At 37.4% G+C, this 11454-nt stretch overlaps 1 protein-coding gene across 2 annotated transcripts in view; it reads right to left on the bottom strand.

Annotated features, from left to right (window-relative positions):
* Positions 1 to 2725: 2725 nt before the first annotated feature.
* LOC131435003 (23 kDa integral membrane protein-like) overlaps positions 2726 to 11454 on the bottom strand; it is a 34225-nt gene continuing 25496 nt past the window's right edge. Inside the window, exons 2-5 of one of the 2 annotated variants that reach the window (XM_058602442.1) lie at positions 3879 to 4070; positions 3651 to 3818; positions 3342 to 3586; positions 2726 to 3222 (exon numbers count right to left, since the gene is read on the bottom strand). In XM_058602442.1, coding sequence (XP_058458425.1) covers positions 3213 to 3222; positions 3342 to 3586; positions 3651 to 3818; positions 3879 to 4070 — 615 coding nt within the window. In that variant the 3' untranslated portion in view covers positions 2726 to 3212. Of the gene's footprint in view, positions 3223 to 3313; positions 3587 to 3650; positions 3819 to 3878; positions 4071 to 11454 lie in introns of those variants that run through there. The other variant, XM_058602441.1, reaches the window with a different exon arrangement.

Here is an 11454-nt window from a genome sequence, read left to right as displayed (position 1 = left end):
ACTGCTCAGCAACCCCGAGCACATTCCAAGAGCGCGTAAACAAAAACTGCTGCGCCAATGCAAACTAGCAATACAGCAAATTCGCTAAGGACGCTGCAGTTGGTAACCAAGATTTGGAGGTGCTTAAAAATAATAAAGTCCACTGCATTGACTTTTATATACTCCTCAACTATTACATAATCGTCAATGTGGAGGACAATGCTTTTGAAATGATAGCTGATAGTGATAGCTTTATACTAACACAAATGGCGCAGTTCGGCGAGGCATCTTCTATCGAAAGGGCACCTCCCTTTCATCTGGTGTACCGAAAGGTATTCGGAAATTTTTCATCTGGTGTACCGAAAGCTATTCGTGCAGTTCATATGCGTTCAGAGAAGTCAATTTCTTCTTACTTGGTTTTCGGATGACTAATTCAAATCATTATTATTATTATATCGTTTATTTACCCCCGGTTTTAACAATTCAAATCAACGAGAATCAACAGGCCACATGTCAGTTCTGTTAAAAGCTTATCCTCTGCTAGACATCAGACAATAGAACACCTACACCCAAGAACACTTTTCTACTACGGTTCCAAACAACCCCAGCGTGACGTGACGTGTGACGTGAATTGAACTTAGTGTATTGTTATTAAAAATCGAAGGATTGTACAACATATTGAAAAATGATGTTGGTTAAGAAATATAATTTGTTTATAATATTCATATTTGAATAAAAAACGCAAATCCAGGTGAGATGCCCCGCCTTATGGTAAGACCACACGTAGGAAACGTTGGAGGAACGAAGCTATTTACATCTTTTTATGTCACTCAATGAATGTTCGATATTGCTCCCAAAACTAATACTTGAATCTTAATAGGGGCTGGGGTCCACTAGGAGATTGATAGTACCTATTATCTTTCTCCGGGCAGTACCAGCCTAGATGCCGTGTGGAATCCGGCGAAAAAAAATGAGCCAAGAAAAGATCCACTGGGCTCCTGCTTCCATGTCGTAAAAGACGACAATTGCAGGAGTTTCTTTTTCCTTTCAGTTAACAGATATTTCCAACGTTTCACTTCTGATTACTCTATTTTACTAAATTATCTCTTCATTCAACTTCTTCTAACTTATCAATTGAAGTTAGCTTCGGAGAGAAGTTTTATTTGGTATGTTTTCTTATTCCATGTTATTGCTTGTCTTTCAAGATTATAAATTGAATGATAAAAATCAACTATTGCGCAAATTCGTTAATATTACAAAGCTAATAACAGAGATAACATATATCGGTATATTGAATAAATAGTAAAAAATACTTGTTTGTTTGATAAATTAATATTTTTTTCTCGGCAGCCGGCTGTCCAGATGAACCAGTAAAACCAATTATTATTTTCAATAAATAATTAAAATAATAAAGCGGACAACAAAGTCGCGCGCGAAATACGTTGACTTTTGTTTGGTAATTTAAAATGATTTTATACGAATGCGAATACTACCATTACTGAAATTTATACTAACAAATATCCTTCTTCCGTGACACTTGTGGAGTAGTATATACTGCCTCTAGTAACAACAAGTGTTGAACTAACATCCCTTTCCATTCCTTTGACGAACTATGTTTGGGGCTGGCCGGCGCCGGTACTGATCAATGAATGCTGGGGTTCCCAAAAGATGTACTTTGAGGGATGATTTACCAGTCCCAGATCTGATCATCTAGAAATTCTCTGTACAATTTCAGTGAATTTCGATCAGTAACGGAGTAGCAACCAGAGGTGGTCGCTCAAGCTCAAGCTCAAAACTTATTTTTTCGCTTAAGCAACAATATCTCAATGCAGTACTTATAATAATGCGACGTCGCATCTTGAACTTTCTGCGGCATCCATACCGATAGTAGGGCATAGACGACACACCTCAATTTTTACTCGAAACGTCAATTCTCACGAACATACCCAACAAACTTTCTAGAAGCTTCACACAATGCAATAAACGCGTAGATTCGTAAGAATTTATTAAATCCTTTTTCAAAAACCAGCGCTAAAATTTGACGACATCTGCAGCATGAGCGTGAGTAAATAGTGAATAAAAAAAAACTTTTTAGACGATCAGAATTAAGCAGCTGTTACTTACGTTTTCTTTTGCATACTGTAAAGAAATGGGTCCTTTACCAGTTATGGCTTTTCGATACACGATGTATGCGGTGCCTGCAGCGCTTCATTCATCACTGTGTGCGATGGGAAAGAACCATCAGCTTTTTTACGCTTTTATTTACAACTTCGGTTTAGTCAATAATTTTATTTGTTATTTTTTTAAAGTTTTAATGATATTAATCTAATTAGAGATTATCACGCTTTTCCGCTCTTTATTTTCACATCTCTTGTTCATTTTTAATTAGTTGTATAGTTTTCGTATTATCTTTTTTCTTATAATCTCTAGTTTGTTTAATTCAAGTAAAAATCATAAAAATAACAGAAAAAATCATTGACGGAGAAGTAGTCATAAATGAAAGAGTAAAAAATAGAACAATTATAGTACATGTAAAATATAACAATTATATCGGTATATGAGTTTAACATAACATTGAAGCCTAATCAAGGACGAACGTAACTGAATCACACGTATGTATAACACATTGACATTTTCAGTTGCACACATATAATCACACTTTCCCAAACCTACTACAATTTCAATTCGAGTATTGACATTTCCTAGTTCAAATATGTCTGATGAGATTGAAAATACTCTTAGAGGGTATGTGTAAGCATGTTTGTATTTAATGAAACATTTTTGTTTATTTTTATCATATAATCATTTCTTATAACGTGTACTCTTGTTTAATACTAACATCCAGGCTAAACAGAGAAAACGAAACTTAAATTCTTATCGTTGTGCGTTAATGTGATATCAATAGATTCTGATGATACACGGAGCTTTCACATGTTTGTATAGATGGTGTAGTGTATAGATTTTTTATATACACGGTAAAACCAATGGTGCTGTGATATTCAGTGAGCATAATGGTTTTCAATTTCAAAGTAGTATGATCGAAGTTAATTTTAGACTCCACGTTAGATATTTAGGTGTGGTCAGCCCACGATTCCCGGCTTACACTAAGCAATAAATCTTCTCTTTCTCACGTTGTGTTTAGACTACACTAACAAAAAAAGCTGCTCGTTCCACGCATTTAAACTCAGTATAAAACATTAAGCATTTTACCCCGAATCAAGCGACACTCAAGCTTAAGCGTATCTGTGAAATAAATAAAATAAAATAGATTAATCAGTATAACATTACAAGTCAGTTTATTAGAAGTTGATTGGATTTTAGGTGTTAGAAAAGAATTAGATTAGATTGCCTAATAGCCAGACCTTCTTTCTCGATTGCGTATTCCGTTGGCCAGACAGCAGGCAGCAATGAGGCCAATTAGTTCAATTGCAGCAACACCCAACGATACCCATCCGAGGACATTTCCCGCACTATCGATAAACTCGCCTAGGCGCTTCTGGCAGCCGACAGGATGTGGGATACAAAATGGAGCCGTTCCACTTGAGCAGCATGATTGCGGGATATTTACGCCCCAATCCAAAAATGAGCTATCTCCGCAACATTGCAGCTGTTGTAAAATAAAGAACGCCATTAAAAGATTTAGTTACGAAATAAATGACATCGATGCTTACGTTTGTTTGTATAGTATCAACCAGTTCTTTGTTAGCAGCATTATCTGTTTGTTGGAACACTCGACTAAATCCTTTCAATAATGCCTGCCTAACATCACCAACGTAGATGAAGACCAGAGCAGCTATCACGATTTGTCCGATGATCAAGACCATGAGGAAGAAGCCATACTAAAACGAGAAATAATATCAGATGGATCGGATTCGGTAAACAAAATCCCTGTAACTTACGGTAGTCGTCATACAGTACGATTCCCGAATCGCACCGCAGCATCCGAAGAATGATATGATGAAAACTATTGAACCGAGGACAATGAAGATGATCGATGGGGCCACAATGTTGTGCTCATCAGTGATATCCTGAAGCTCTGAGATTTTGGCCAGCGAGACGCCTCCAACCACGACCAGAGCAATACCGCATAGCTGTAAAGAACATGAAAAAAAGCGAATTAGGATATACGTAGTGGTACTGTTGTTATTGTTAGTTATACCATCTAGAAAAGATAGATCGTGAGTAGCCCGAATTGTTGAATCATTTAAACAAACGTAAAAAATTACTATACCAGAAGCACGTTATGATTTGATACGTGAAATATTTTGGTGTGATGTGCGTTCTGGCTACTGCAATGAATTATTATATGCAGCTGCCAAATACATTGGTAATTAATATCATATGAAAATGGCAATGGCAATTGAATAATAATTCAACGGAAGAAAACGAAAAACACTACATTCTTTAATGGATGGCACTTCGCAAATAATATTATATTGAATTTAAAATTTAACAGTGATGTTAAATAATTATTTGAATATTTTAAATTGGAATGCTCGATCTTTGAAATCGAGTGAAGATGAGTTTTATAATTTTCTCGAAGTTCATAAAATCCATATTGCCATTGTGACAGAAACTTTTCTTAAACCAAATGTCAAATTGAAAAGTAATCCACATTATGTGATTCATCGATTTGACAGGTTTACTGGAATGGGTGGTGGAGTTGCCATTTTTGTACAACGGCAAATTAAACATCGAAATACAAAAAACTAGGAGTTGGTAATATCATAAACATAAACACGAGATCGACGTAGGACTGCATTCGAACTGCATATTACAAATTTAGTGGATTCATACTAATCAAACACCTCCGGCTGATATTTTCAAATTTCCTAATACGCTTTTCATATTACTTCCCGAAAAGAACCGCTTGAGGCTTTGAAGTCCTAAAAAGATCATTTGCTTCCGAATGATAGCGTTTGTGCGCCGTTTCTACTTTCTACTACTTTTTCTAAAAAAGTTTGTTACGCTACTTTTAAGGCAGTTCACGTTGATCACTACAGTCTCGGTTATGAAATCAAAATTAAAATACTGCGTAGTGAGCAATACAGTGCTGTGAACAATAAAGCGATCTCGAGGTGGGCAAATGGTTATTCGACCAAGGGTAATTGTTATTGACTCCAGCAAGAGCAGTATTCGATCTTCAGTAAGCGAAGTCGAAACATTGTCGAAGGAAAAAATGCTCCTCGACATAAACAAATGTACTGGAACTGAAAATGAGTACGACGAGTTTCTTTTTATCGAGAAGGAAGTGTGGAGTTGCTTTTTCTCTGACGAACGGTATTCGTGTATTTCGTATGAGAGAAATCAATTTCTTTTTACTTGGTGTACAAAAGCGGAATGCTCGAATTCAAATCGCTGCTCACATACAAGAATCAACTGGTCACATGTCAATACTGACCAAACCTACCAACTATGATAAGACGAGACATCAAACAAAAGAACGCCTGTAGCCAAGGATACCTGAAAACCTTCCTACTTTAGTTTCAAACTACCTCAGAAAAATTTGAAATTTTGCTATATGCTGATCTCCTCCTCTCGCTACTGCCAGTATTGGTGATTCCCGATAATTTGACAGGAGCTGCTCGATATTTATCTATATTGTATACAGCATTTTCAATCCGTTAGAAGATGCTACAAGAACTCGTATCACTACGCCGGGCAGTCGAGTAAGTAGCAGTAGCCATGAACCGTGAGAGAATTTTTCTACATTTCTTCTTTCCACTTCATACTCTGAGTATTTCACGGCTCCTAAAAAAATTACAGTCTGGTAATGTACGGTGCTGTGTGTAATTTACCAAGAGAAAATCTAAAATTGACAATTATGGCAGAAAATCGAATCGATGATTCGACTTGATGATTCCCATAATAGGTTGCAATATTTCAAAACCCTTGCGTGGAGCATTCACATACATTTTCATAGACACAACTTATACAAAGGTTATATGCGCATAGTTAGAATAAGCGGTAATAGTAAAATAATGCTATCGCAATTATCAACTGCCCATACAGAATCGGACCGCGAGACGAGAATAAGCGACCGTTTGTTGCTTCAGAGAGGAGCGTGCTAACCTTTGATTCTCAGAAATGTCTTCGAGAGAAATTCACTCTCGCACTGGTGTCGATTCTATGTTAAATTAGCCATGCCGGGTTTTTTGTTGTTGCGATGATATCCGTCTCTCTTTGATGGCACTGATTGAATCGTGTGAAGCGTTGCTAGTGAGCGTTCTTTGATACGATAAAAGCCATCCTTGGCTACTACCACTTACTCGACTGCCCGGCTTAGTCTTTTATAACGTTCCACTTTGTTCCAGAGCGATAACAAAGTTCTCTTGCCTGTTACATTTTTCAACTGCAGCTATTGAAAAAAATTCCACACAGAATGAGAATTGCATTTCCTCAAGTGTTGCGTGATGTGAATGCAACACCCATGTAGTTTCGATCCCGGCGACATCTGCATGTGTTCACCAGGCTGATAAGCAAACTTTACACATACCTCAAGTGCGAGCTTGTATATCTTTTATCAGCAATGCTTCTGTTGTAAGAACTGACATAGATAAAATACAACAACTTGATACGTCGGCTACGGACAACGACACCAACAATCAAACAACAATTTCAACAACGAAAAAGCAACAGATAATTCGCTCGGTGGATTAAAAGTATCTGTTGACTTCTTTTTACTCAACTTTGAATTGCTTTAAATCTTTTCATTCATTCCCTGTTTTAAGTGTATTCAAAACACAAAGAGCAAAATAACGAGAATTTGGTTCAATAAGCTAAAATTAAGTAAACCGTATTCAACCTATAGCGTAGAGCCTATAAAACTCAATAGTTGAGTACTTGTTATTGAGTAGATACACACTTTCAAAAAGACTCTGTGATTTTAACGACTGTCCCAGAAAGTATGGACGCACTTTGATTTCGCTGTAAATAATTCACAAGTGTTAGATATTCAAATTTTATTCGATATACTGATAATATTAGACTACAACAACAGAATATTGTTCTCAACATTTGCTACTTAGCCATCAGGCTTCGAATCATGGGTAGAAGTCGTTTTTGTAAACATTCCTTGATGTATATTTCGCTGTTCATTTAAGCAGTGGTGATGAAGGGTTTCGAAATCATACCGCAACTACAAATTGTTTGCCAGACCATAGCTTTCTTACCAAATTTTTCGACTTCAATCGATGTCTCGGACTGGTTTAACACTTGCCCTTCTCGCACCGTATAATATTGTGGTCCCAAGGCAAGGATTTCACGTAGGTTTCGTCGTCCATGATTATGCAGTTCAAATTTCCAGCGAGAATCGTATTGTACAGCTTTCCAACCCTTGGCCTGACCGATGCTTTTTGTTTCGGACTACGTTTTGGTTGTTTCTGCTTCTTTTTTATTTATTTACTTAGTCTTCGATAATTTACATCGCACAGACACCTAATTACTAATTCTTAATCTAAACATATTTTTGGACACATTGAAATCAAATTTGTCGTAAACTTCGTTAAAAAGACGGCAACATACATAAAAAGGGTTGTTTTGTCCATATTGAGTGCGATGGATTGGCAGCCGTAGAAATTGCACACGTCGAGTTCGTCTTAATGGAGCAAAAAACGGCAATTTTCCTAAAAGCTCTGCGCAGTCAATGTTGTTAACTATTATATCGAATATCAGGAGTCGCTGCAAGACCTGTCTCCGGCTTTCCAGTGTTGATAGATTGATGAGTCGACAGCGATCCTCGTAAGATGGGAGATGAACGGGATCCGACCAAGGCAGCAGACGTAGTGCGTATCGTATGAAGCTCCTTTGCACGCTTTCAATTCTTCTGATATGGACACGATGGAACGGTGCCCATACCGGAACGGCGTATTCTAAAATACTGCGAACAACTGAACAGTACAAAGTTTTCAGGCAATAGATGTCTTCGAACGACTGTGTATTCCGACGGATGAAACCCAACATGGAAAAGGCCTTCGCGGTGATTAGTGCGACGTGTTCCGAGAAGCGTGGTTTGTTATCCAAATAGACTTCAAGATCCTTTATTATAGTGACTCGTTCAATACTTGTTGTGGAAATTTTATAGTCGAAAACAGTTGAAGTACGTAAACGAGAAAATGTGACAGCATTACATTTACGAATGTTGATCTCCATGCCATTGATATTACACCAATCGATAAGTGTTTCAATATCAGATTGCAGTGCGTAACAATCCAGTGTAGGTATAATACTGCGAAAAATCTTCAAATCGTCCGCGTATAATAATTTTGGGGATTTTATCACCTTGCAGAGATCGTTGATAAATAGAACGAATATTAACGGACCAAGATGGCTTCCTTGTGGTACGCCTGAAGATATATCGAACGATGAGGATGTTATGTTTCCTATACCTACGAAAGCGCTGCGTCCAGTCAAGTATGTCCAAATCCACTGAGTAAGCCAATCTGGAAATCCGAGTTTTTTAAATTTTTCAACAGCAAGACGGTGAGGGACTTTGTCGAATGCTTTTGATAAGTTCTTATAGGTTCAAAGATTCAAACGTTCTTTAGCACGAAGAACATTTGACATCGAAGTGCCCACATTTTTGGCCACATCCCAAACTGAAACCTAGTTCTTTGGCTCGAACGCCTTCAGTATACGTTTATCCAACTGAGGGTTAGCAGGACGATTTATTCGACCCGTTTTCGGTTTATCCTCAAAGGTGTTATTCGCACCGAACTTTATGATTGCATTTCGCACGGCTTTTTCACTTACTCCTTCCATTTTTGCTATCTTTCTCAGTGACAGTTCGCGTTCTGTGCACCATTTGTACACAATTTTTCGACGTTGTTCTGCTGAAAGTCCACGCATTTCGAAACAAACTAATGAAAACGAATAAACAACTGCACAATTGGTTAGAGAAGAGTGTAAACAACAGGGCGCAGCCATAAAAATTGACAGATTCTGAACCATTGCGAAATGGCAGCGATTTTTGGTTGCGTCCATACTTTCTGGGACAGTATTTACAAATAAGCTGTTGTGCAGCTGACTAAACTAAACAAACCGTAACGCTACAACCGTGTCTCGAACCCGGACAAAGTTTAATGTTATATTTGTTATTAGTTCTCTAGTATCTCTACGCAAGTTACTACTCCAGACATTAAATAAGTTGTGCTTTCAAAATCGAGAAAACAGTCTTAAATATCTTTCCACCACGGCAAAAAATTTATACAATAAAGGGTGGGTTCAAATTTGATACAGCTCGATAGGCGACCAATAAAAGCAAATTAGCCTCCGCCAGTGATGCGATGATTGACCTTATCGAAGGCAGTCGTCTGGTTTGTGCGGATAGTATATATTCTCGACCGGTTGATTCTGTGATCAATTGCATACGTAGCAAAATGGATCAAGTTGGTGGTCGTGCAGTAATTGTGGAGGGAAACCGTATGTCTGATCTAATGAAGCAAACAGGTTCGATCATTAATAGCTTGGGTAAGGCAAAATCTCACCTAAAAGTGTTAGTGCAGTGGGAAGTAGTAATGAATATGAAAAAGTCTATTGCCCGACAGATCCTTATAAAAACTCATCCTTGAGATAGTATGCATTCGAGTACTTGACATGAAATTGTCACTTAACTGATCCTTTTTATGATTCACACAAAATTTAGGTATGTATGCAAGATAATTACATCAAATTTGTTTAAATCTCACGATTCCAAATTCAGTGATAATAGTTCTATTACTCTAGGTTAGCTCGTAAGATCTTTCCTTAAAGTTGTAATGAAATTCGAATTTTATTATTTATTGCTGTATATTGGAACGAGTTCACATATTGGACTTTCCACAACGTAGAAAAGCGAAAGAAACACTATCGTTGCGAAAAAATAGAGTTAAGGTCTGCAGTGGCCTTTTCATAGAGAAAAATCGGAAAAATATAGATTTAAAAGTAACCTACTATATCCAACTTCGTTTGTTTTTATTTTTATTGTATTATTCATTATCCCCACTGTATGAGTTGACGCTAGAATAAAATGTGAGAATGAAATATTAAAAACGCACACTCAGGAAGCTGGTTCGAATGTGTAGACTTAGACCACAAAGCGCGAAAGACAAAATGCGTTCGGTTTGGAATCGCAATGACAAATAGCAGTGGCATGACATCATGTGGACGCAAAGTTGTTTCTGGAAAGTCATAATTTCAAACACGGCACCACAAAAGCCAACTCGCACGATCACCAGGGACATACTGACTAACTAATGCTAACCAACAGTTCCGACAGTCAATATGTTGAAACTCATGGAATATTGCGCATCGGACCAACCACGGAAGTTTCTATTAATCGGTGTTTGTTCTGTTAGTCATCTGAAAGGTAACGCATTCCACATGTGTTTGAGACGGTACTGCTAACTAAATTAAATTAAACCGTCAAACAATAGCTTGCATTCGAAAAATGTTTTATATTTTTATTGAAATAAAACATGGCTCTCGTATCCAACAGACCAGGAAGAATATTCAACCGAAAAAATGTTGTTTTCAAGGACAATAACAGCCGTGACATATTTACACTCACAGACAACAATGCAATTAGGACGACGTCACGTAATGAAAAGCGCAAACACTGGAACTCCCAACTCGGTCATCCGCTTCGTCGGGAACAAGCTCGAATGGATTCGAACGCCGAACATTCGTTGCATACAAATAACTAGGTATGTGCCTGAAACATCATTTCTTGATGATGCAAACCCGTCGATTCTATACTAGCTACATTCGTCCAGAAGTACATAGCCATAACCGACAGAAGCGGGGTTTTTTTTATCCAGTACGTACGACATGCATAGTTCTAGCCTTGACATTGAAACTGTCAGTGACTCTCAATTGGTGTGATACAAATCTGGCGATCAGTGCTGACTAATAGAATCATTAGGCACTCGATTCGTGCAGAACAGGTTATATTGTAGCTGATGCATACTATCAATTGTACTTCAATTTTTCTGTGGGAAATATGAAAATTTCACATTATAGTTTTAAATGATTGTTTTCTATTCATTAATCTGTTTTTATCGTATATCATTTTATGTTTCAAGTAAATAAAGTCAATCTCGTTGTCACCTTGTTTCCTGGGGGAGAGATGATTTCATTACTAAATATTCAGCAATGGTTGTGGAATGGCTGATTCACAGATCGTATGATTCGCGTATTTAAAGCTGTTTGTTTTGAGTCTTTATTTCGTCTCTATTAGTGTTGGTATCGGTGTTTGTAGTAGAAGACTTCGTAGCAATTCTCGCGCAATGCTTATCATACACGGATAAACCTCAGAACATAAAGTTGCAATAAAGAATGACTGAAACTAAATTGGTACACACGAAAACTTTCTCCCAAAAATTTCAAAGTTTTACTACTTCTTGGTGCACCTGATGGAAACGGTCTCGGAGTTTGCCCAGTATTTTTCGATTGTTCGAAATTCCGGATATTTTTAAGGATTCATTGGCTTGGGGACAA

The sequence above is a fragment of the Malaya genurostris genome, chromosome 3 (genome assembly GCF_030247185.1).
Source record: "Malaya genurostris strain Urasoe2022 chromosome 3, Malgen_1.1, whole genome shotgun sequence".
NCBI lineage: Eukaryota > Metazoa > Arthropoda > Insecta > Diptera > Culicidae > Malaya > Malaya genurostris.
Note: the sequence above shows the minus strand (reverse complement) of the source record. Positions and strands in the feature narration are given on the sequence as shown.